At 36.2% G+C, this 26,398-nt stretch overlaps 1 protein-coding gene across 1 annotated transcript in view; it reads right to left on the bottom strand.

Moving 5' to 3' along the window:
- Positions 1-1,174: 1,174 nt before the first annotated feature.
- Positions 1,175-26,398, bottom strand: part of ASIC5 (acid sensing ion channel subunit family member 5) — a 40,473-nt gene continuing 15,249 nt past the window's right edge. Inside the window, exons 5-10 of the mRNA XM_070758141.1 lie at positions 12,872-13,021; positions 9,135-9,282; positions 8,570-8,626; positions 6,641-6,809; positions 1,908-1,999; positions 1,175-1,365 (exon numbers count right to left, since the gene is read on the bottom strand). Coding sequence (XP_070614242.1) covers positions 1,175-1,365; positions 1,908-1,999; positions 6,641-6,809; positions 8,570-8,626; positions 9,135-9,282; positions 12,872-13,021 — 807 coding nt within the window. The remainder of the gene's footprint in view (positions 1,366-1,907; positions 2,000-6,640; positions 6,810-8,569; positions 8,627-9,134; positions 9,283-12,871; positions 13,022-26,398) is intronic.

The raw sequence follows: 26,398 nt of genomic DNA, 5'->3' as shown, positions 1-26,398 counted from the left end.
GTTTTTTGAGGGCTGGAACCAATTAAAATTATTTACATTAATTCCTATGGGGAAAAGTCGTTCGAGATAAGAGCTGTTCGACTTAAGAGCCCAGGTCCGGAACGAATTAAACTCGTATCTCGAGGTACCACTGTATACATTTTTTGTTTCAAAAAATATAAAGAAGTTTAATTTATAGAAATGAACCAAATTTAATCTACATGTTCCAGACCAATTTTTTTTTTTGTTATGTAGAAGTCTTACAATCTTATAGTCACAAGTTTATTATGCAAACTCATATAGTGGTTGGATGTACAAAATCCACTTAATCAGGGTTAATTAAAGTTTACTTGATCCTTTTCTTAGATTTACATGACATGCTTAACCGTACACCAACCACATCCTATCTAATAACAATTCAATAAAACTGGCTAAAGACCTATTCTTTTTTAGTGATATAAAAATATGAATTAAATACTTAAGATAGAGAAATAAGGAAAAAACAATATAACCATGCAATAATATAAATTATCACTTGAAGCTAAAAAAGTAATACAACATATCTATAAAGCAACATTAGGACCACTGACAGATCATAAATCATTAAATCATGTCCAAACTTTTCACTTGCTGTTGAAAAGATTATAATGTAAGTTTGGAGAAAATCCTTTTGGTAGTAGACATTTTTTTTAAAAAAGGTTATAATTGAAATAGCGTCTCCTTGTAGCTACCACTTCCTAATAATTGAGAGGGTTCCAAGAATGAGTACCAAATAGTAACTACAGAATGAGAACTGTTTTGGGGGAATGTTGCCACCAGCTGTATAGAATAAGATTTTCTTAAACAAATTGAACATTAAAACAGTACTTTGATAATGACAACAGATTGCCAACTCAAGCCATAATGGGATTGTAGTGACCCAGCATTTTTCTGGCTGCTGTTTCACATCAGCTGAAATTTCTGGACCATTTTCAAAGTATAATGTAATAAGATAACAAAATATAGGTAACTATTACTCACTTTGTCAGATAGATGCATAAAGTGGCCTTTCTACTATCCTAATAAAAAATGAATATGATACTAAGGCCGTCTTTTCTTTGGTAACAAAGATAGCAGTTCAAAATAAATGCCCTGTATACACAGAGAGAAAGAGTTAGGTTGTCTTTATCACTTTTGATTTGTTTTTTGCAAGATATCAGCATTCTTGTATTCTTTTCTTGTGTATCTGTTCATTCTGATTCGAAGTGTTCCAGTCAGGCAGTTTTGGTGCTTTAAGTAGAAGAAAAATGCACATCCAATAGAAGTTGGTGAACACATATTCAACAATTTCAATGATGGTAATCATACTGGCTCCACAAAATAAGCCCAGTTGACCACCAATATCAGCTGAAACAAAAGCAACAATTTTATCAATACAGTGTTCTTAAGTGCAATTCTATACTTATTTAATCAGAAATAACTTATATTGGAGTCAATATAATCTAATACTATATTGTATATTAACAACTTGTTCTCATGTGCAAAGAATATATTGTGTTTATAGTTCAGAATGAAAATGCATACCAGCTGACCATTTGTATGCCGCCCCGAGTCTTCGGAGAGGGGCGGCATACAAATCCAAATAATAAATAAATAAATAAATAAATTTCCTCCATATTGACATGGTATGTAACATGGAGATAGGATGCTGGCTCCTTAGTCCTATGAACATATTTGATGTTAATGAGATCAAAACATGACAAAAACCTATTCACTATACACCGTGGATTTTATATATTTTACTCATCCATATATTTTCATTTATTTTTATATTATAGTTGATTATAAGCAAATTGAAATAAAACAAGAACCATAAAGCTAATTACATATTATTCAGCCTTATCTGAACTAGCAATACCAGATATAAAATGTAATTATAGAATACTTACCTAACAGTTCTGATACACTCAGTGCCTTCTGTTGCTGGGTCATTTTGTAATTCAAATTGTGGTATTTAATGTCAATATATACAAGATTATTCCTAAGGGTTATAAAGATACTGTGTTGTTGTCAATTTAGCTATGCTTTTCTTTCTACAGATGGAAAAAGAATCAATTAATACCTGACAATACACTTTTACCTGTAATGTATTTGTTGTTCAGACAATGTCATGTTTGACTCTTTGTGACCCAGTGGAGGGCATGGCATAACTTCCTGTCGTCCATTATCCATTGGAGTTTGCCAAATTCATGTTCGCTGAATCAAACCTGTTATATTTTAGTGGCTTCTTATAACCAGTTTTCAGATCATAAGTTTCCGAATTGTGAGGAAAATTGTAAGCATTGACAAAGCAGGAAAATAGACAAATAATTTGGACTAGAATATTGGTGCTGCAGCTGCTTTACATCATCAGCCTAAGACATTATGATGTCACCTTCTTCATATAAACCCAATCAAGGCATATTATCATCAAAATTAAGCAAGTTTTGGAATGAGACAGTTAATCTCACATACCCATCTCTACTCTGGTATCGGAAGTCAAATAATTAGTGAAATAATTATAATATGTTCCTGAGGGTGATGGGTTTAATATAAGTTGGAAGAGGGGCATGGGGAGAGGGGAGGGACGGGGGAAGAGAGAGAGAGATGCCTAATCCAATCAACTCAGGATTTTAATTAAAATGAAAGGTATCTGGCAGGCTTTGAATATTATTCTATCAAATTGGTTATTAAAATGAAAGAATTATATATCTCTAATTCCAAACTAATATTTTTTGTAAATTTGAATTCAGAGCCATTATATTTTACCTTATTTTTATGTGTAGTGAGAATTGCCTTGGGTACTATGAAGTTGCTAGTGCTTTTTGATGTTTTGCCCCATCTGTAACTAGGAGATTTAATAATATCTCCTAAGGGGTGTGTGTGTGTATTCAAATGCTGAAATTTCACTCATGAAAGTATATGCATGTATGGAAATATGTTTTTATTCAATTAACATTACTATTCATTTGCCATATGCTAAGTGTCCAACAGCATATAAAAATACAGTGGTACTTTGGTACTCATTGTTAATTGGTTCTGGGAGATGTGATGAGTACCAAAAAAGATGAGTACCAAACAAATGTTTCCCATAAGGAATAATGTAGTGAGTCACAAGACAGTTGACACTGATAAGTTCTTGCTTGTGCATTGAGTAACAAACAAATGATAAGTACCAGGACAAAATGTTCACATCAAAATGCATTGAGTACCAAATTAGTTGAGTTTCAAAGCACTTGAGTACCAAGGTACCACTGTACATCAAAACAATATTTTAAAACCTATGAAACCAATAAAGATTTTTTTTTAAAAAAAACTATCCATAATCAATTCAAAGTCAAATCACAACAGGGAGGTTCCAGCAAATTATTCAGACCCCTGTCTAGAAATATATACACAGTATATCTTCAAAAGTTTCTGAAAGGATGACAGGGTCAGGACCAATTAGTTCTCAGGGCTAATTGGCTTCCAAAGTGGAGGTGATGTGACAGAAAAGACTTGCTTTCTGTGTTTTGCAAGATACATAACATTTTTTAATCAATAGGACTCTTGGCATTCCTGGATCTAATTAGATAGATAGAAGTAATCAGAGAGAGGTAGTCCTAAAAATCACCTGGCCTCATGCCACAAAGGTTGATAGCTGACAACCTGTACTTTGAAGTATACCTGCAAGCATAATGGAAACCAGTGCTGCTCACAAAGCAGAGGCATAACAAATCTGTGCTGCTACATTCCGGATCAGTTGCAACTTCTGGATGCTCTTCAAAGGCATCCAGATGCAAAGCATTTTGTAATCGCAATCACACTTTTGTCAGAAGCATGTGGTGCTTCCAGGTTGAAAGGATTAGCTGGTGACATCACAATTGCCTGGGAGATGCCCGGTTGGAGGCTCATTTCATTTTGTTTTCAGGAGCTGGAGCAAAGGAAGAGAGCTCACCCATGGCAGCACTTTAGGTCTTGAACTTGGACTTGCTAACCTCCAACCCAATGTCTTAACCATGCAAGCCACTGTGCTCCTTAGCACTTTGTAAATTGTCCACTTGGGAGGTGACCAAATCATGAGTAGCCCTGTACAATACTTCTTAGTCCAGGAAAGAGTGTGATTTCTAAAACATAGAAGGGCAGTAGCCCTTCTTACAACATTTTTCCACTTGGTCTCTGAACATGAATCTGGGAGGATCTCCAAATTGTGCACTAGTTTGAAAATGCACTCCATCTAGAACTAAAGATGGACACTTCCTGGCTTGGGGATTCATAAAACGTCCTATAAATCAATTTTGGAAGACCAATCCTAATATGCAAATAACCAATATTGTTAATTATTTAGCGTATGATGAAAACATAATAAACATATGCACACAATCCACATAATAATATACAAAACTTATATGGGGTACTGCAGTGGCCTCATAATTGGATGTTTCCTCCTGGACTTCATGGCCATGACAAACAGAAGAGCATAACCAATAATGGAAAATAGAATACTGATTAATATCTGGGAAGGTGACAAATTCTGTGACATAGTAATGGTGCTCAAATGCCATTGAATGTTTAATTTCAGCTGTTAAAGGGATTTTTAGCCTAGATATTTTGTATTTTAACATAGTTTTTTTTCTTTGACTGTAGATTCTTAAATAATAAAGAGTTTACCTATTTTTTTGTCTAGTCATGAAAATTCAGGATTCATTAATGCAACAATTCTATTCTTAAGTAACATTTTCTCTTCAGAACAATTACTTAATGTCTTTGCTAATGGACCCCATTTGTATGATTACTGACACAGTAGATATGCTAGTATTCTATACCTTTAGCTCACAGCTATATTACTTTTTAACTTTTTTTTACTTTTGTTTTTTTAATCAATGAATGACAATTAGGTGACCATTTATAATGTTTATAATGTTTGCTTATTAATATGTTTGCTAGATTCATGTTTGTTAAGTACTTGGGAACCAAAATATTTTCCTGTCATTTGTCAAGCATCACTGAGTAATTGCAAGATACAGCTCCATTTGTGGACAATCAAATGTCAGAATAAATTAAATAAAAATGTTAATAGGAAACTCAGTCTGCAAAAGAGATCCATGGCGCTCCTGTTTTTGATATAAAGCAAATACAGCTTTGATCATAGCAATGACAGGGCAGGATGCTTTTTCTTGAATGATGTTTTGGATCTTTCCCACCCCTGAATCTTCACACCAATTTTCTTTTCCTAAATAAAACATTCAAAAATCTGCACAGCACTTGATTTTCTTCTTTAAGCAGAATTAACAGTTCTTGGATTATAAAACACACCTTTTTATCCCCCAAAATAGGGTGAAAACGTGGGTGCATCTTATACAATGAATGTAGCCCCACCCAGTCACCCCCACTCTTTGGTCTCTGCCTGCCAGTAATTTACCTCCTTGCAGCAAACAGCAGCAGAGCCTGATTAGTACAAGCCACTGATTATCTACCTCAATCAACACTCAGCTGAGTGATTGTAGTTGCCCACAAGTCCAGATGCTAAAATGAAAGTGTAACTAAAGCTGCACAGAAGCAAATTGCTGCAGGGAGAGGCAAATGCTGAAACTGTTTGTTTTTTTGCTGCAAGGAGGTAAATAAATGCCAATAGAATGTTCAAATTCTTAGACTTATTTTTTAAAGACTTTTATTACCGTTCTAGAGAACTTAACAAAATGAAGAAGCTTTTTAAAATAAATGCTTGATCTGAAGAGTCCCAGTGCTAGTGTATTTTCTTTTAAATAGCAGAAAATACTTCCAGAAAGCCACATTGGTGATAAAGATCTGTAAAAGTATAATCTGAAATGTCCTGTTTTAATATTAAGTATTAGTATTAAGATAAGGCAGTGAGTTAGACCCTGACTTAATCATGTTTTAAGTAGATCTATTTAAATAATTGGGAGGAGTTAGTGTGATTACATTTAAGAAAACTTTCTGGGATTAATATACTGCCATAATGTTCATTTCTCCATTTCGTTGCTATTTCTGTGGGTCAGGCACACATATACAGAAATACATAGCAAAGAGTGTATATCATTGTTTGCTGTTTGGCAAATTGCTGGGAGGCAGAGGCATTTTTTCCTTGTTTTTCTCCCCCCAAACTAAGGTGCGTCTTATACTCCGAAAAATATGCTATATTAGTAAATTAGAATGCAACAATGCATTCTAATTTACTGAGGAAAGAGTTAAATGTGTAATATTTCAAAGCATAACTCTAAAACAATTTTGGGAGGGTGGAAACCTGTTTGGCCTATAGTCCTTTCAGGGGCTAATAAAAATGTAGACTAGCCCAAAATATAAACATGTAGTACCAAGACCAGAGGTGTCAAACTCATGGTGCCATATTGTCATCACATAACAAATCTCAACTTTTTTCCTCTTTTCTAAAATGGGGGTGGACATGGCCAGTATGTGACACATCCAGCCTGCAGGTTGAGTTTGACACCCCTAACCTAGAGAATAAAGAGCAGATGGAAACATTTATTTATATCCAGTTTCTTTTTATATTAGAGATTCAAGGACAAAGCACACTAAGAATGAGCTGGTATTGCACTTCCAACTGGCATCAACAATCATGAAAAGAGTGAAACTAAGTCTGAAATCTGTCCATGGTTTGACTATATGATAATAAGAAAAATACCTGGCATATTCTGTTTTTTTCTTCAGCTTTGCAGATAGGAATTTGAGGGCTTGTTCACTTGCAAAAGTAGAATAAGAGATGGTGATTGGGTAGTCTGTTTCTTCACATGGTACCGGACATGTGGAATTATGTGTTCCTACTGTACATAACCCCATGAACTCTATTTTATCTAAAATGGGGAAAAATAAATATTACATACACACAGAGGGAGAAACACTAAATTATCTTTTTGATTTAGTTTATCTTCTTAGATAATAGATGCTTTATCCAATGCAGGATTTTAAATTAAAAGTGTAAAATTAATTCAATCAATCATAATAGAGTTGCATTTCACACAAGTGATTCTCCAGTCTCTTATTAAAAACCTCCAATGAGAAAGCACTCCCAATTTTTGAAGGCAAACTGTTCCACTGGATAATTGTCCTCCTTAATTCCAAGTTGTATCTCTCCTTGATTAGTTTCCATTCATTGTTTCTTGTCCTGCGTCTGGTGCTTTGGAAAATAAATTGACCCCCTCCTCTTTGTGGCAGCCTCCCAAATACTGGAAATCATGTCCCCTCTAGTTCTTGTTTTCTCAAAGACTAGCCAAACCCAAATCCTTCAACTGTTCTTTATATGTTTTAGTCTCCAGGCCTCTTAGTTGCTCTTCTTTGTACTTTTTCCAAAGTTTCAACATCTTTTTTATAATGTGGTGACCAAAGCTAGATGCCGTATTCCAGGTCTTACTGAGCCTTTAAAAAGCGAGCTTGATTGGTTCCGGGACGAGGTTTGTAAGGTGAAAAGTTTATAAGACGAAGCAATGTTTCCCATAGGAATCAATGGAAAAGCGATTAATGCATGCAAGCCCAAAACTCACCCCTTTTGCCAGCCGAAGCGCCCATTTTTGTGCTGCTGGGATTTCCCTGAGGCTCCCCTCCATGGGAAACCCCACCTCTGGACTTCTGTGTTTTTGTGATGCCGCAGGGGAATCCCAGCAGGAGAAACAGGTGCTTTGCTGGCAACGGAAGTCCAGAGGCGGGGTTTCCCAGTGAGGGGAGCCTCAGCGAAATTGCAGCATCACAAAAACATGGAAGTCCTTGAAGCCCCACCTCCGGACTTCCGTGTTTTTGTGATGCTGCGATTTCACTGAGGCTCCCCTTGCTGGGAAACCCCACCTCTGGACTTCCGTTGCCGCTGGGATTCTCCCGCAGCATCGCAAAAACACAGAAGTCTGGAGGTGGTGTTTCCCATGGAGGGGAGCCTCAGGGGAATCCCAGCAGTGCAAAAAACGGTGCTTTGCTGGTAACAGAAGTCCAGAGGCAGGGCATCCCAGTGGTGGCGGCTTGGGTTTGTAAGGGGAAAATAGTTTGGAAGATGAGGCAAAAAAATCTTAAACCCCGGGTTTGTATTTCAAAAAGTTTGTATGACGGGTTTGTAAGACAAGGTATCACTGTACTAATATTTTACTTGATTTTGATTCTATGCCTCTGTTTATACAACCAAGGATTGTATTATCTTAATTGATATATAATTAACATAATGGTTTTGTACATACTGTATTTTTAAGGAGAACTGTAACTATTTTAGTTTATAATTCCTGCCTGTTTCCCACACTTCCTATAGATTAATAAAACTTGGATTCCAGAAAGGTCCTATTTATTTACAACGTTAATGTTAGTATTCTTATTTAGTACAATCAATTCTATTTAAAATTATTTTGATAAAACTAAGATCTTTATCTGAATCATTTACATTAATAAAATATTCATTGATGTCCAACTTCACTGGTTCGTGAATCTCACAAGATTGGTGCAGAAACTCAGATCATTCATCCAGTGGTCCTATTAACATGTCCATATCTTACTGATCTAGCTAAGTATAATTTGGTACAGCTACAATGGAATTTTTGAACCAGTTTTTAGTTTTGTGATATTTATTGGTTATACTCACACAAGGTAGGAGAAACACAGCTGTAAAATTTCTCCAAGTCACATTCTGTGCCATTTCCTTTTCAACAGGTGCAGGGGATAGTTGCAGTAAATGAAAATATAAACAAAAATATGAATAGCACTTTCAATCTTATATTTCCATTCATCTAACAATTGAGCTTTATATCCACTCACAGGATATGTATAACATATTTTTATATAAGAGAAAGAAAGAAAATAACAGTAATAATATTGACTTGTTCTTTTTATGAAAGAAATAGCAATTTCAGCCATTATTTCCAGTATTTGTATCTCCTTTTAAGTTTTGCCTGACAATTGTATACAGAGAACATCTATATGAAGTAAAAACAGAATGTCTACTCTTTCCATAGCAGAGATATTCTTATACATCGTTGTTGCATTACTTGTGATTTGTCACATTTATATATTTCTATTTGGAACCCATTTGTATTCATCTGCTTCTTAATATCTTGATAGCTTTGGTTCTCCAATCATGATTCCTACAGTATTATTGGATTTTTTTAACCCAGACTTTGCAAAATAAAAAGTACATGTGCTTGTTGTACCTGGCAGCATAAAAGGTAAACATCCACAGTGTTTTTGTATAAGGTGGCCCTTGCATTCTTGTAGACATCCATATGTACTATAGATTTGATGATGCTGAAGCTTAATGTTTGGGTTGCATTCTCCCCAAGGGTATTCTTGGATAATTGTCTGATGTGAAAAAAGGAAGTTTTATTTTGAACAAATGGCATCAATTTCAATGGCAAAGTATTGACGGGACAACTTTTAAAAATTAAGCCCAGAAAATTAATCATTGTAAAATGAACATTTTCAGCAGAAATCATCTTCAAATACAAAACACAACTGTGTATACTGTGGATTATATTCTTGGGTTGAAATAAATAAAAACATTTTGTTTTATGGCAGAATCAAGGTCCTATCTCAATGTAACTTTTAAGGGATCCCTTTTTGTATCCCTTTTACCCCCTTTGTATCCCTTTTGCCTCCTGTGGCTGGGGATTTTGACGAAGAGCAGTGGGAGTCGTCTGTTTACAGAAGACCAGTCTGGCTGCAGCATGAGTCAGACAGGGAATCAGAAGCAGATACAGGAAGAGACAGAGAGCAGGAAGGGACAGCAGAGACAGAGAGAGGAATTGATTCAGCCAGCCCTCCAGCCAGAGGTTCCTCGGACTCAGAAGGGGAAGAATTAATGAGTAACCCTATTCTGAATGCTCGGATGCGGAGAATGTTGGGAAGGCAGGAGCAGCTGCATAAGTGTAGAAACAAATGATAGAACACAGCTGATATGACTTAATGACGCTGCTGCAACCTTGATAAAAAAGGGAGGGTCAGAGTTTGCTGTGTGGGCGATTATCGTTTGAGCTTTGGAGAAAGAGATTGATGCGTCGTGGTTTTGTTTTGTTTTTTGGATTTCTGTGAACTTTCTGACACTCAAGCTGAAAGTACCATGTGGACTTGAGTGAGTAACTCTGACCTTCTGGACTAACAACTCAGCATTGCTCTTGCACAAGCCTGAAAATACTGTGTGGGCTTGAGTGAGTAGCTCTGACCTTCTGGATGAATAACTCAGCATTGCATTTGCATTCATGAAGGCGTACAGCCCTCTGTTTATTTATGTATTTATTTATTTAATTGTATTTGTAAGATGCTCCTCTCCGGGGACTTGGGATGGCTCATAGCATATACAAAAAACAGAGAACAATAGTAAGCAATCCAATTAATAATACATTTAAAACAATTCACTTAAAAATTCTAATTTTAAAAATGCTACCATTACCATTCATTCGACAATCATAATAAAACATTCATTGGTCAGGGGGGAAGATCTAAAAACCCCAGGCCTGGCGGCAAAAATGAGTTTTTAAACTCTTCTGGAAGGCAAGGAGGGTGGTGGCAGTACGAATCTCTATGGGGAGTTGATTCCAGAGGGCCGGGCCCCCCACAGAGAAGGCTCTTCCCCTAGGTCCCGCCAGCTGGCATTGTTTTGTCAACGGGACCCTAAGGAGACCAACTCTGTGGGACCTCACCGGTCACTGGGATTTGTGCAGCAGAAGACGGTCTCAGAGGAAGTCTGGTCCTACGCCATGTAGGGCTTTAGAGGTCATAGCCAACAGTTTGAATTGTGTCTGGAAGCAGATTGGCAGCCAGTGCAGTCCGCAGAGTGATAACGATATATGGGCATGTCTTGGCAGGCCCTAAACCACTTGAGTGACTGCATTTTGGATGATCTGAAGTTTCCGGACACTCTTCAAAGATAGCCCCATGTAGAGAGCATTGCAGTAGTCGAACCTCGAGGTGATAGGTAATGCCATATCTAATCCTGCTCCAATTAACAGTGGCATCCCACAAGGCAGTGTTTTAGGACCTACTCTCTTTATATTCTACATAAACGATCTCTGTGACAATATCACAAGCAATTGTGTTCTCTTTGCTGATGATGTTAAACTATTTAATACCTTTGACAATACTTCTACCCTTCAAAAAGACCTTGACCATGTAGTTGAATGGTCTAACAACTGGCAACTTCAAATCTCTACCAATAAATGCTCCATCCTACACATTGGTAAAAAGAATCCGAATACTAAATACATATTTGGTAAAACTGAACTCACAGAGGACCCTCACTCAGTCAAAGACCTTGGAGTACTCATTTCCAATGACCTAAGTGCTAGAGCCCACTGTAACAACATTGCCAAAAAAGCATTAAGAATTGTAAACCTAATTTACGTAGCTTCTTCTCTAGAAACACTGATTTATTAACCAGAGCATACAAAACATTCGTCAGACCTATTCTAGAATACAGCTCATCTGTATGGAATTCACACTGCATATCAGACATTAATGCAATTGAAGGAGTCCGGAAATACTTCACAAGAAGAGTCCTCCACACCTCCTCGTGAAAGAAATTACCCTACTCCTCCAGACTTCAAATACTACATCTAGAAAATTTACAACTACATTGTCTCCGAACTGATTTAACTGTTGTTCATAAAATCAAACATCATAATGTACTCCCTGTCAGTGACTACTTCACCTTTAACAACAACAACGCAAGAGCATGTAATAGAATGTACTGAATGTAAATCGCTCCAAACTTGACTGCAGAAAATACGATTTCAACAATAGAATGGTCACCGCCTGGAACTCATTACCTGACTCTGTTGTTGCTTCCCCCAACCCCAAAATCTTCAACCTTACATTATCTACAATTGACCTCTCCCCTTTTCTAAGAGGTCTGTAAGGAGTGTGCATAAGTGCACTTTTGTGCCTAATGTCCCTGTCCTACTGTCTTATTATCCTTTCTATTACTATGTTCTACTTATGTTATGTTATGTTAATATGTGCTATAATACTACACTTGTTTGACAAATAAAATAAATAAATAAATAAACCACTTTCAAGCAGCAGTCCCTTCTTTCCCGAGAGCAGCCTACCCCATGTCTCCCACCATATCTGCCTCTCCCCAGCAAGACTGGGATATTTCGACCCTCTACCACCCCAGAGATGGGCTCCCCCACTCCTCCTGCCCTCAGGCCACCAGGTAAGCTGGCCCTTCCATTCATCCTATACATTTCACTCATCCCATACAGTTAAAACATTCACACTTCCAATCATATCCATTTATCCAATTTAAAAACAGTCTTGTTAATTAATAAATTTGAATTAATTAATTTACTTAAAAATACAGTAATAAAAATAAATATATAAATTAATATTATACTAGCATCCACCCTATCCATTCATCTCATTCACACACCTTTCTTCCTTAATTAAACTACATTTAAAAATTCCTATGAATTAATTAATACAATTACTATTCCCCAAAGATATTAACTTAAAACTTATGTATATTGCCCCTCTCCCTTCTTCTGCCAAAGGCATCCTCTTTCCTTTAATAAGGAGGGATGACAAAAGTACTAGAGTAGAAAGTAGATAATAGTCCAACGCTGGTGCAGTTCAAGTAATAATATTTGAGAAATAAAGTGCGAAGAGTGCGAAGACTAGAGAGTCTGACATAACAGGCCATTACAATTACCTGGCTAGAGACCTTAATCCCCTAATCTTATTTGTTCCTAATTTTTTCTAAATTAGTTCATTATCAGGATTTACCAATGCAGATAAACAATTATTATTGTTTATAAATCCTAAAGCTCTGTAATATCTTTAAAATATGTTTGTTATAGCTATGCAAATCATATATTTTATTATTGATTGCTTTAAAATGTGAGAAATACAATTATTTTGAACCCCATTTTGCATATTGAATGCTAATACTTACTTTTACTTGTTGGATTGCAGCATGGGCATGCATTCCCACTGGTGAAAAAACACCTAAACCATCAAATCGGGGAGGTTCTTTTGGTGAATGGATAGCAAAGGTTATGCCAGCATCAACAAAACCAAGACTAGGATCATCAGTGAACTGACCCTAATAAGATTTAGAGAAAGACATAGTAAAATAAATGAGATAAATTCCATGTGAGTGATCTATTAATTGCTCTCCTTCAAAATGATCTACAGTGTTGATGAATTAAAATGAAACAAACATAAATTGTATTGGTATGAAGTATTGCTAAGTTATGTTAATATGTCATTTTTATTATTAATTATCCTTCAACCATACTGGTTAAGATTGCCATTCTATATGCACTTGACATGTGTTGGACAGCAGGTCCCATTAGATCGGAGCACTCATGCATTTTAAATAATTATTTAAATGATTTTATTAATCTCAGTATAAATCCCAATAGTTTTTACTATGGTCACTGACCAAAAGTTCAAACAAAAACAAATGCAAGAAAAATAATAGGTCACAAAAGAAACCAGCATGGCTGCATAAAGAACTCTCTGACAAATTGAAAGACAAAAAGGACAAGTATAAACTGTGGAAAAAGGGAGAATAACTAAGACAGAACACCAGCAAATAGGCCAAGACTGTAAAGATGAAGTGAGGAAACCTAAAGTTCACAATGAACAAAGGCTTGCAACAAGAGTAAAAAGTAACAAAAAAGCTGCTTCCAACATATTAAAAACAAGAAAAAAGGAAACAATTGGTCCATTGCAGGGAGAAAACGGTAAGAAGATGACAAGCAGCAGGGAGAAAGCAGAGCTACTCAACACGTTTTTTGCATCTGTTTTTACACAATGGGAAAATACAGCCCAACCTATCAAAAGCAGCATCACAAAAACATATTAGGAACACAAGTTAAAATAGGGAAGAAAATGGTAAGGGAACACCTGTCCACCGTAGATTCAAAACTGGCTAACCAACCACACTCAACGCATAGTACTCAATGGAACTACATCTAATTGGGGGATTGTATGCAGGTGAGTACCCAAGGCTCTGTTTTAGGCCCAGTACTCTTCAACATCTTTATCAATGACTTGGATGAGAGAATAGATGGAGAGCTTATCAAATTTGCAGACGACATCAAACTGGCAGGAATAGCCAACACTACAGAAGATGGGCACAAAATACAGAAGGATCTTGACAAACTTTAACAATGGGCGCTATCTAACAAAATGAAATTCAATGGTGAAAAAAGTAAGGTTCTACATTTAGCCAAGAAAAACAAAATGCACAGGTATAGTATATGTGACACATTGTTCAACAGTAGTAACTGTGAGAGGGGTCTTGGAGTCCTAGTGGACACCATTTAAATATGAGCCAGCAGTATGCAGCAGCTGCCAAAAAAAGCCAACACAGTTCTAGGCTGCATTAATAGAGGGATAGAATCAAGATCATGTGAAGTGTTAATACCATTTTATAAGGCCTTGGTGAGGCCACACTTGGAATATTGTGTTCAGTTTTGGTCGCCATGATGTAAAAAGAATGCTGAGACTAGAAAAAGTACAGAGAAGAGCAAGAAAGATGATTAGGGGACTAGAGGCTAAAACATATGAAGAACGGTTGCAAGAACTGGGCATGGCAGTTTAATGAAAAGAAGGACCAGAGGAGACATGCTAGCAGTGTTCCAATATCTATGGGGTTGCCACAAAAGAAGAAGGAATCTGAACTACAAAATGAAATGAGTGATGTTTCAGAATTACCCAAATACAATGAAAACTGACACGAAATGAAAGGATGGAAAAATGCCCTGATAAAAAACACGGGTTAAAAGCATATAACCAGGGTGGGTTCTACTTACCTTCCCTACCAGTTCGCTTGTAATGGAAGTGTGCATTTTGCACACACACACTTGCTTCGCTCGTGTGTGTGCATGCATTCCATTGAAGAAATAACCATCTGCACATGCGCAGAAGCCTCTGCTCATGCACAGAGGGTTCTTTGCCAGCTGTTTCAGACCGGAGGACTGGTTCGAGGACATGGCCATGCGGCCATCGCTACTGGTTCGGCAAGCAGGAGCAAATTTCTGCCAAATATGGGCAATTCGATTCGAACCAACAGCAACTCACCACTGCAAACAACTTATTGCTTCTAATATTTGACAACTGCAAGAAAAGATTCTTTCATCACAAACATTTGGTAGAAACTAATATGTTATTAAAGTAATTTAAACCATGGCATCGTGATGCAAATTTCATTAGTGCTCTCTCATCCCAGTTCTGACGGTCATTCCTCAGTTCGTAGAAAATTTCTTAATTTTCCCTACTGCACTTTGAAATATATTGCATCTTGCACTATTGTTGCACTTTAGTGTATAAGAATTGTTAAGTTGCAATCATATTAATTGGTAAGTATTTTTTTCTGCACAAATGTAACTAAAAACACAGCTATTTGATATTTGTATCATTCTTTGTCAATGCTCACTTTTCAAATCATAAACCTAAAGATGATTTTTGAAAAGCTCTATGATGCGAATTTAGCCTCTAAGAGTTTATGTTTTTGAGTTTCAAAAATAGCACTTATATGTATTAAATGTATTTAAATGTATTTTTAAAAATTACATTTGACTATTTCTAAGAGGAGGATACAAGAATGTAGATTAGATTGGGCTCCATAACCTACTTAAGCAAGTCTCTGCTAGTTTGAAGGAAGTCTGGGTAGTAAATAATATCCTGCGGGATGTTTTGGGACCAGCATGTATAAGATTGCAGCATATAATGAAGCAATAAACCAGCACATTCAAACTTTGGCAATTCTTAAAGGTAGTATAATTAAGTTCAAAACCTTCTGACAAATCCATTAAAATTTGCCATTCCCCAATCTATTGCTTCCATGCATCTCATTAATCTCTACCAGACCACAATAATACCAACTGATTGGGAATGATAGGCATCCAATCTCTAATAAATTGGGATATCAAATTCATTCAGGTAATCTAATCAAACATCTTTCCATTGCAGGAATCCCATGTTTGTTTGTTTTTTTATTTGTTTATTTTGTCCAATACACAATACATATGGAAGAGAATAGACATGATGTAATATATATAAAGAAAAATATAAAATAGAGAAGATATATGAAAGGAAGAAAATATATATGATATATGAAATAAAGGAAAGACAATTGGACAAGGGGTGAAAGGCACGCCCCTTACTGACCTCTTAGGAACCTGAAGAGGTCAATTGTGGATAGTCTAAGGGAGAAATGTTGGGGGTTAGGGGTTGACAGTATTAAGACTGGTAATGAGTTCCATGCTTCGACAACTTGATTGTTAAAGTCATATTTTTTACAGTCAAGTTTGTAGCGGTTAATATTAAGTTTGAATCTGTTGCGTGCTCTTGTGTTGTTGCAGTTGAAGCTGAAGTAGTCATTGACAGGTAGGACGTTGCAGCTTATGATCTTGTGGGCAATACTTAAATTGTGTTTTTGGCGTCGTAGTTCTAAGATTTCTAGATCCAGGATTGTTAGTCTATTTTCGTAGGGTATTCTGTTTCGAGTAGAGGAGTGAAGAGCTCTTCTGATGAAATATTTTTGGACGTTTTCAAGGATGTTGATGTCTGAGATGTGGTATGGGTTCAAGACAGATGAGCTGTATTCTAGGATGGGTCTGGCAAAAGTTTTGTAGGCTCTTGTGAGTAGTGTGAGATTGCCGGAGCAGAAGCTACGTAGGATCAGGTTAACAACTCTAGAAGCCTTTTTGGTGATATTGTTGCAGTGGGCTTTAGCACTTAGATCATTTGATATTAGTATTCCAAGGTCTTTTACTGAGTGGGGGTTAGCTGTGAGAATTTGTTTATTCAGTTTATATATGAGGTTAGGATTCTTTTTGCCGGGTTGAGCATTTGTTGGTTGATATTTGAAGTTGCCAGGTGTTAGGCCAATCTGAGACTAAGTCGAGGTCTTTTTGGAGAGTAAATGTGTTGTCTGTGGTGTTGAAAAGTTTTACATCATCAGCAAAAAGAACACATTTGCTTGTGATATGATTGCAGATGTCGTTAATGTAGAGAATGAAAAGAGTAGGACCTAGTACGCTGCCCTGGGGAACTCCACTCTTGACAGGGACAGGGGTGAAAATGGCGCTTCCAATTTTGACAACTTGTTGCCTGTTTGACAGGAATGCAGTAATCCAGCTGTGGAGGAATCCTGAGATGCCGTAGGATTTGAGTTTTAGGAGTAGTTTGTCGTGGACCACTGAGTCGAAGGCTTTGCAAAAGTCAATATAAATTGCATCAATGGATTTTCCTTGATCTAGGTGGGTAGTCCAAATGTTTTTGCAGTGAAGTAGTTGAAGGTTGCAGGATAATTTCTTTCTGAATCCAAAGTGTTTGTTAGAGAGTAGATTATTAGATTCTAAGTAAAGGGTGATTGATTGATTTATAATTGATTCCATGATTTTGCATGAGACGCAGCATAGTGATATTGGTCTGTAGTTGTCAACGAGAGAAGGGTCTCCTTTTTTGAAGATGGGGATGACTATTGCTTTTGACCATAGCTTGGGGAGTGTGCTGGTCCTGAAGGATTTTTAGAAGATAATGCTTAGAGGTTCAGCTATAGCAGAAGAAAGCTTTTTTAGGAAGTATGCACAAAGACTGTCTGGTCCGACTGATAGGGAAGGTTTGAGGTCACGGATTGCTTTTTCAACACGGTCTACAGTGAAGTCAATTTGGGTTAGGTTGTTGAGAGAGTTTGAGGTGCGATTAGCAAAGATGGGGGATGAGCCATTACTGTTGACGAAGACAGAGCCAAAGAAAGAGTTGAAGAGGTTACCTTTGGATGGATCATCGTGGTATTCTTTGTTGTTGGGTCCTATGAGGGGAGGAATAGGTCTAGAGTCATTGAGTTTGTTGTTGCCGAAGTTGTAGAAGGCTCGGTTAGATTTGGTGCAAAGGAGGTTTTCCTCTTGTTTGCTGTGATAGTTGAGACATTCTGCTTTTATTTGCTGGCATATGCTTTTGTAGCGGCTTTTGAAGTTGGTTACTTGGCCTTTTTTGCTTTTATGCCAGAGAGATCTTTTTTTGGTTTGTAGTTTCTTTATCGAGACAGGTAATTTATTTTTTATTTTTTACCACTGGATGGAGTGAGTGGCACATGTATTTCAATAAGTCTTTTAATTTGGAGTAAGAACGTGTTGTAGAGATCATCAATGGTGTTGCAGTTAGAGAACAAAGATTGCCAGTTGAGAATTGAGAGATTGGCATCAATGAGTTCATAGTTGGCTTTCCTAAAATTGTACTTAGGTGTCACATTATTCGGGTGAGTGTTAGGATGGTGTAGATTGAGGTTGAAGTTAATCATACTGTGATCGCTGTTGAAGAAGGGTTCTTTTATATGCAGTCCATAGATAGCGCTTTTGCTATTACAGAATATGAGGTCAAGACAACTATTGAGTCTGGTATTGTTTGATACTAATTGTTCAAGTCCCAAGCTGGTGACAGCATTATAAAGGACAGTATGTATAGGTTCTGTGGAGCATTCGTTTAGGGTCCAGTTGATGTGTGGTAGGTTGAGGTCACCAAGAAATATAATGGGATAAGGGCAGGAGGTTGCCCACGTGAGTAGGGAGGTTAATTTTGTTGTATGAGTAATGTCATAATCTGGAGCTCTGTAGCAAAGTAGGAAGCGGAGTGGGGTGTTGAGGGAAAGATCACATATTATGGTTTCAGGAAGGATAAGATCATGTGCAACGTGGATGTTTTTTAGATTGAGTGAATTTTTATAGGATATAGCTACACTACCTCCTCTGCGGAGTTCGCGGTCAGACTGGAAAACAAGGTAGTTACTTGGTGTGGTGATGGAGTCAGGATAGGATGTATTCAGCCATGTTTCACAAATAAAGATTATGTCAAATATGTTGGTGTCAAGTAGGAGGAGGAATTCAGACAACTTGTTGATAATACTTCTTGCATTGATTAGTTTACATTTGAGATTGAATTTGTGTTCATGAATGAAATTGGATTGAGTTAAGTTGAAGTTGGATTGAGTTGAGGTAGTAAGGGGCGTGCTTTCCTATTCTTTGTTGGAAGTGTTGGGGATGTCCATTTGTTTTTGTTTTTTGTTTTCCAAATCTTTTTATTGTTTTATAGATACATATATCACAAGTTGTTTATTCAATTTACAGATCTTATCCAGCTTTTTTTTTAACCTGTTACAGTTGTTATATAAATAATATTGTCTTAATACTATGCAATATCAAACAAGATAAGAACATTCAGATGGTATTTTTAATTTTTTGGGGTTTGTACTGCTATTTTGTAAAAAGTTATATAAATATTTTCTTTTGAATCCATTCGTGCCAATTGCTCCACATATGTTTGGATTCATTAATTCTGTTTCCCTTAAGTAGGTTTGTCATCTCGTCCATTTCTGCACATGTATATATCTTGTCTATTATTAGATTTACATTGGGAGTCTGATCATTCCTCCATGTTTGCGCTATGGCGATTCTTGTCGCTGTGTTTATGTGAGTCAATAAGAACAGAGTTTGTTTAGAGTATGATCTTTTCCAAATTCTGAGAAGCATGCCCTCGGGAGAGTATTCTATTTCCTCCTTTGTAATTTCCTTTAACCATTTGTGAATTGTTTCCCAGGTTTTTTGAATTTTAGGGCAGGACCACCACATATGGAAGAAAGTTCCTTTTTCTTTATTACATTTATTTTTTATTTTTTACCACTGGATGGAGTGAGTGGCACATGTATTTCAATAAGTCTTTTAATTTGGAGTAAGAACGTGTTGTAGAGATCATCAATGGTGTTGCAGTTAGAGAACAAAGATTGCCAGTTGAGAATTGAGAGATTGGCATCAATGAGTTCATAGTTGGCTTTCCTAAAATTGTACTTAGGTGTCACATTATTCGGGTGAGTGTTAGGATGGTGTAGATTGAGGTTGAAGTTAATCATACTGTGATCGCTGTTGAAGAAGGGTTCTTTTATATGCAGTCCATAGATAGCGCTTTTGCTATTACAGAATATGAGGTCAAGACAACTATTGAGTCTGGTATTGTTTGATACTAATTGTTCAAGTCCCAAGCTGGTGACAGCATTATAAAGGACAGTATGTATAGGTTCTGTGGAGCATTCGTTTAGGGTCCAGTTGATGTGTGGTAGGTTGAGGTCACCAAGAAATATAATGGGATAAGGGCAGGAGGTTGCCCACGTGAGTAGGGAGGTTAATTTTGTTGTATGAGTAATGTCATAATCTGGAGCTCTGTAGCAAAGTAGGAAGCGGAGTGGGGTGTTGAGGGAAAGATCACATATTATGGTTTCAGGAAGGATAAGATCATGTGCAACGTGGATGTTTTTTAGATTGAGTGAATTTTTATAGGATATAGCTACACTACCTCCTCTGCGGAGTTCGCGGTCAGACTGGAAAACAAGGTAGTTACTTGGTGTGGTGATGGAGTCAGGATAGGATGTATTCAGCCATGTTTCACAAATAAAGATTATGTCAAATATGTTGGTGTCAAGTAGGAGGAGGAATTCAGACAACTTGTTGATAATACTTCTTGCATTGATTAGTTTACATTTGAGATTGAATTTGTGTTCATGAATGAAATTGGATTGAGTTAAGTTGAAGTTGGATTGAGTTGAGGTAGTAAGGGGCGTGCTTTCCTATTCTTTGTTGGAAGTGTTGGGGATGTCCATTTGTTTTTGTTTTTTGTTTTCCAAATCTTTTTATTGTTTTATAGATACATATATCACAAGTTGTTTATTCAATTTACAGATCTTATCCAGCTTTTTTTTTAACCTGTTACAGTTGTTATATAAATAATATTGTCTTAATACTATGCAATATCAAACAAGATAAGAACATTCAGATGGTATTTTTAATTTTTTGGGGTTTGTACTGCTATTTTGTAAAAAGTTATATAAATATTTTCTTTTGAATCCATTCGTGCCAATTGCTCCACATATGTTTGGATTCATTAATTCTGTTTCCCTTAAGTAGGTTTGTCATCTCGTCCATTTCTGCACATGTATATATCTTGTCTATTATTAGATTTACATTGGGAGTCTGATCATTCCTCCATGTTTGCGCTATGGCGATTCTTGTCGCTGTGTTTATGTGAGTCAATAAGAACAGAGTTTGTTTAGAGTATGATCTTTTCCAAATTCTGAGAAGCATGCCCTCGGGAGAGTATTCTATTTCCTCCTTTGTAATTTCCTTTAACCATTTGTGAATTGTTTCCCAGGTTTTTTGAATTTTAGGGCAGGACCACCACATATGGAAGAAAGTTCCTTTTTCTTTATTACATTTCCAGCATATGTTTTGTAGTGCTGGGTAAATTTTGGCTAATCTCGCCGGTGGTAAATACCACCTGTAAAACAATTTGTAATAGTTTTCTTTATAGGCTGATGATAAAGTGATTTTAGTTATTGCATTCCATGTTATTTCCCATTCTGCTATATGAATTTCTCTTTGTATGTTTTTCTCCCAGGCTACCATTGGATTTTTAATCATCTCTTTTTTGTTCTCCTGCTCTAGTAAAATCTGATATAATTTAGTTATCTGTTTTCCCTCACATCCTGTTAAGATCTTGTCCAGAGTTTGGGTGGAATTTGCTATACCTGGTGTTTGCTTATCCTTATTAAATCTGGATTTTATTTGCATGTATGTCCACTCATCAATCCTGTAATTTTGTAATTCCAATTCTTGTTTGGTTTTTAGTTCCCCATTTGGGTGTAGGATATCTTTATATTTAATAGTCTTGGTTGGGTCTATCAGATTCGGGTATACTATGGCTTCCATAGTAGATAGCCATCTAGGAATTTTATTGTAAAATTTCTTTTTAATATCATACCAGGCTTTAATGAGAGATTTTCTTATCATGTGTTTATTGAAGGTAGTTTGTTTATGTTTTTCGTCTCTCCATAAGTAGGCGTGCCATCCCATCTGTAAATCGTGACCTTCAAGTACCAGTGTTCTTTAATTTGTGAGATTGATCCACTCTTTTATCCATGTTAGACACGCTGCATTGTAATATTGTTTTAAATCAGGGAGTCCTAGTCCTCCTCTGCTTTTGGTATCTTGATGGTATCTAAGTCGGATTCTAGGTTTCTTATTTTGCCAAATGAATTTTGAGAAGATTTTATTAATCTCCTTGAAAAAATTTTGTTCAATATTAATGGGGGCAACTTGGAACAGGTAGAGAAATTTAGACAAGATGTCCATTTTTATAACGGCAATGCTGCCTAACATAGATAGTTGCAGGTCCTTCCATTTTTCTAGGTTTTTGTTAGTTTCTTGTAAAAGTTTATCATAATTGTCCTTTTTAAGAGATATAATTTTATTTGATAGTATTAGTCCCAAATATTTAAAAATTTTTTGTTGTTTGTAAGTTTGTGGTCTCTTCCAATTTCTTGGTTTGTTTTATAGTCATATTTTTTGTCATAAGCATCATCTTTTGCTTATTAATTTTTAGTCCTGAGAGTTCCCCACATATTTCTATTTCTTTAATTAATTCTGGGCCAGATCTTATAGGGTCTTCTAAAAAAAAATACAATATCATCAGCGTATGCCTGTAATTTGTACTCTTCATCTTTTATCTTGATTCCTTTTATTTCTTTATTAAGTCGGATTTTGTTTAATAGTATTTCCTGTATTAATATGTATAGTAATGGAGACATTGGGCATCCCTGTCTTACCCCTTTTACTATTGAAATTAGTTCGGTCATGTCATTGTTAATAATCGCTCTGGCTGATTGTGTTGTATAGGTATTTCTGATAATGTCTTCAAATTTGACTCCCAGATTTAATTCTTTGATTACAGCTATTAAGTATTGCCAGTTGACGTTATAGAAAGCTTTTTGCGCATCCAGGAAGGCAAGGGCTACTTGTTCTCCTGGATGAGCTTCACAGTATTCTATAATATCTAAAACTGTCCTTGTACAATTTGAAATTTGTCTATTAGGTAGAAAGCCGTTTTGGTCTGGACTGATTATTTTATTAAGTATATTTTTAAATCTTTCTGAGAGAATTGCCATAAAAATCTTGTAGTCCGCGTTTAATAAAGATATTGGTCTGTCGTTTCTTATTTTTTGTTTATCCAGGCCTTCCTTGGGTATCATTGTGATGTATGACTCCCTCCAAATATTCGGGATTTTAGCTTGTTCCAGGATTTCATTGTAGATTTCTAGCAGTATAGGTTCAAATAGTTCTTTATTATGTTTATAAAATTCTCCTGGAAGTCCATCTGGTCCTGGTGTTTTATTATTTTTTTGTTTTTTTAGAGCCAATTGAATTTCCTGTAAAGTTATTTTCATGTTTAAAAGTTGTTTGTCAGGCTCTTCTATCTTTAGTATATTGTTCTCGTTTATATGTTTGGCAATTTTTGTAAATTCTACTAATTCCTCTTTGTATAAATTTTGGTAATAATCTTTCACTATTTCTTTTTTCTGCCGTTCATCGTATTGTAGTGTTCCGTTTTTATCTTCTAATTGATAAATTAGTTTATCGCTTCTCGCTTTTTTAATCTTTTGTGAAAGCCATCTACCCGGTTTGTTGGCCGATTCGAAGTGTTTTTGTTTTAAGTATTTTATGTTTTTGGCAAGTTCTTGTTGTTCTATAGTATTTATTTTATATTTAGCTTCTCTTCGTAAATTTATTGTTTGGTTATTTGTGGGGTCTTGTAAACTTTTTTCCAAGTTTACTATTCTATTTGTGTGGTAATTGTATTCTGCTTTTTCTTCCTTTGATTTTTTAGCTGCATATGATATTGTTATTCCTCTCGTGTATGCCTTTAGTGTGTCCCACAATATTTGTGTTGTGGTGGGTTGTTTCCTATTTTCCTCTAAAAATAGTTTTATTTCTCTATTAATCATCTTTGTATATTTCTGGTCGTGTAGTAAGTTTGTGTTCAATGACCATCTCCTATATTCTTTTTTTGTTCCTTGCCAAGTTATTGTAAGAGGATTATGGTCCGCCCACGTATTCGGTTCTATTTCTAGGGATTTTATTAATTTATGCAATCTTTTGCTTAACCAAGCCATATCTATTCTTGATAATGAATTATGTGATCCTGAGTGGAAGGTGAATTGTTTGTCTTTTGGATGTCTAAGTCTCCACATATCTGTTAGATCTAATTCTTCAGTCATTTTATTGAACGTATTTGGTAATGTAGGTCTTTTCAATTTGCTTTCCCCCCCCCCCTGCTTTGTGGTCCATTTTTGGGTCTACAATTCCATTGTAATCTCCTACCATGCAGATGTTTGTATAGTTAGTTTGAAGCACAATTTGATGTATATTTTTATAAAATTGTTTTAAATCTTGGTTCGGGGCGTATATGTTCACCAATAGTATTTTTCCCCCTAAAATTTCAATTTCTGTCATTGTATATCTTCCCTTGGGATCCGTTTTAATTTCTTTTGGTTTTATTTCTTTCTTCACATATGTGGCCACTCCCCTTTTTTTTCATTTTCGTCTAATGAAGCGTGTAATTCCCCTAGTTTGGTGTATTCTAAAAATTTCTTATGTGCCAATTTGATATGCACTTCTTGCAAACATATTATTTGTAGTTTCTGGTTTAGGAGTTTGGAAAAGACCTTTTTTCTCTTACAATTGTTATTAAGACCATTTATATTTATTGAAATCAGTTTAATGTCTGAGAGCATTTAGTTAAGTGTTCCTCTTAAGGAGGGAAAAAAAAACTAAAGCAAGAACACTAGTTTTGTTTATCTGCTGCAGCTGCTGTTTGTGATCTAGTCTTAGTCCCTTCTTCCTTCCCTTTTTTCTCTCTCTATTTCCTCTGGTCCTTGCTTCCTGTCTATTTGTCCATCTATTTCTATATCCTCGTCTTTGCTTGATTCTAATCTACCTCCACTTTCTAATTCTGAGTCTAAGGCAGTTATTCGTTCGTATATCTCTTGTGCTTTTTCCGCATTATCGACTTTCACTCTCCTTCCTTCTATTTTTACCATCATCCCCTCTGGAGTAATCCATCTAAATGTTATTTCCTTTTTGTTCAGGAGGGAGGCTAGATTTCTATATTCTCTTCTTCGTTCTCTAATCTTTCTGGGAATTTGTTTCAGGATATTTAGCTCTCTACCTTTATATTTCATTTTCCCTTCTCTAGACGCTGCGTATACCCTGTCTCTTGTGATCTTTCTAGCGAATCTTAAATGTATTTCCCTGGGTAATTGGTGTCTTCTCGCATAATTAGTATTAATTCTGAATATTTCGTCTAATTCGTTTATGACTTCCTCTCTGTTAGTTTGTAATATCCCTGCGATTATTGTTGTCATAATCTCCCCAAGATTTTCATTTTCTGCCTCTACCACATTTTGAAATCTTAAGAAATAGGATGATCTCTCTAATTCCAATTGGATCAATGAATTTTTGAGCTCTCTATGAGATTCTATGAGTTTTTGATCGACCTGTTCCAATTTTTTTTCATTTTGTTCTGTCCTTTTTTCTACTACTGTATCATTATTTTTCCCTCATTTTTTTGTGTTTCCGCTTGTGCGGATTCCAGTCGGTTTTCTAATCTCCGTATATCAGTTTTGAGTTCTACATGATTATTTGTAATCAGTTCCTGCAGTTGTCCATTTGTTGGTGAGGGATGGTAGGTAGAGAGGTGTAGGATGGCTGAGGAGGGGTGGTGGGTTGGGAGATGAAGGGAGGGTTGTGGGTTTTGGTTCTGATGCATTCAGAGCGGTAGTCTATGTATAAGTTAGTTTCGCCATGATCATGACATCGCTTAAGTTCGGCCCGTAGTTCACAAGAGAGGATGCATTGAAGTAGAGTTAGATCTGGTCTGGATCTGAGTTTGTTGTATTTGGTGTTATTTCTGGCAATGGAGTTCATTGTCTTGATGAAATGTTGTTTGGTAGTTTCACTTTTGCAGACTATTCTGCAAAATCGGGGAGCCTTTGATCCATCACTGTACCTCAGTACAGGGCAGCTTCTAGTGACCTCTAAGATGTCATCAGGGGCTATTGTTAGAGGACCCTGGTTGTGGATGATATTACGTATATTTGTTAAATCAGTTTCCCCATTTTCCTCCAGGCCAAATAGGATGGCGTTCTGATGCTTTTGTTCACGCTCCATGTTATCTTTAACTAGAGTGGGGATGTCTGTAGTTGGGTTTGGAGGTAGAGGTTGTGGTGGCCTAGTTGGAGTATAAAGTGGTGGTGATAGGGTGGTGTAGGGTACTTGTTTTGGTGTTTTAGTGTTTCTGAGATCTTGGATGTTTTTTCCATGGAGGCAAATCGTGGTTCCATGCTTTCTGTGTGTGATTATATCGGACAGATTGCTGAAGGAGTCTGGTTTGGGAGTACAAGATGGGCAAAAATAGTAGAATGAGGGATTATCTTGAAGAAAAGTGGCGACATGTTTATTTATGTTAAGGCAGGTATGGTGAGCTGATTTTTTGCATGAGTGACATTTTATAAATCCTTCTTGTATATTAATATTGTTGTTGCATATAAAGCAAATGTTGTTGAAGTTATCAGAATTATCTACTT

This window comes from Erythrolamprus reginae, chromosome 7 (assembly GCF_031021105.1).
Source record: "Erythrolamprus reginae isolate rEryReg1 chromosome 7, rEryReg1.hap1, whole genome shotgun sequence".
Taxonomy (NCBI): domain Eukaryota; kingdom Metazoa; phylum Chordata; class Lepidosauria; order Squamata; family Dipsadidae; genus Erythrolamprus; species Erythrolamprus reginae.
The sequence above is the reverse complement of the archived record's forward strand: the minus strand, read 5'-3'. Positions and strand labels throughout refer to the sequence as shown.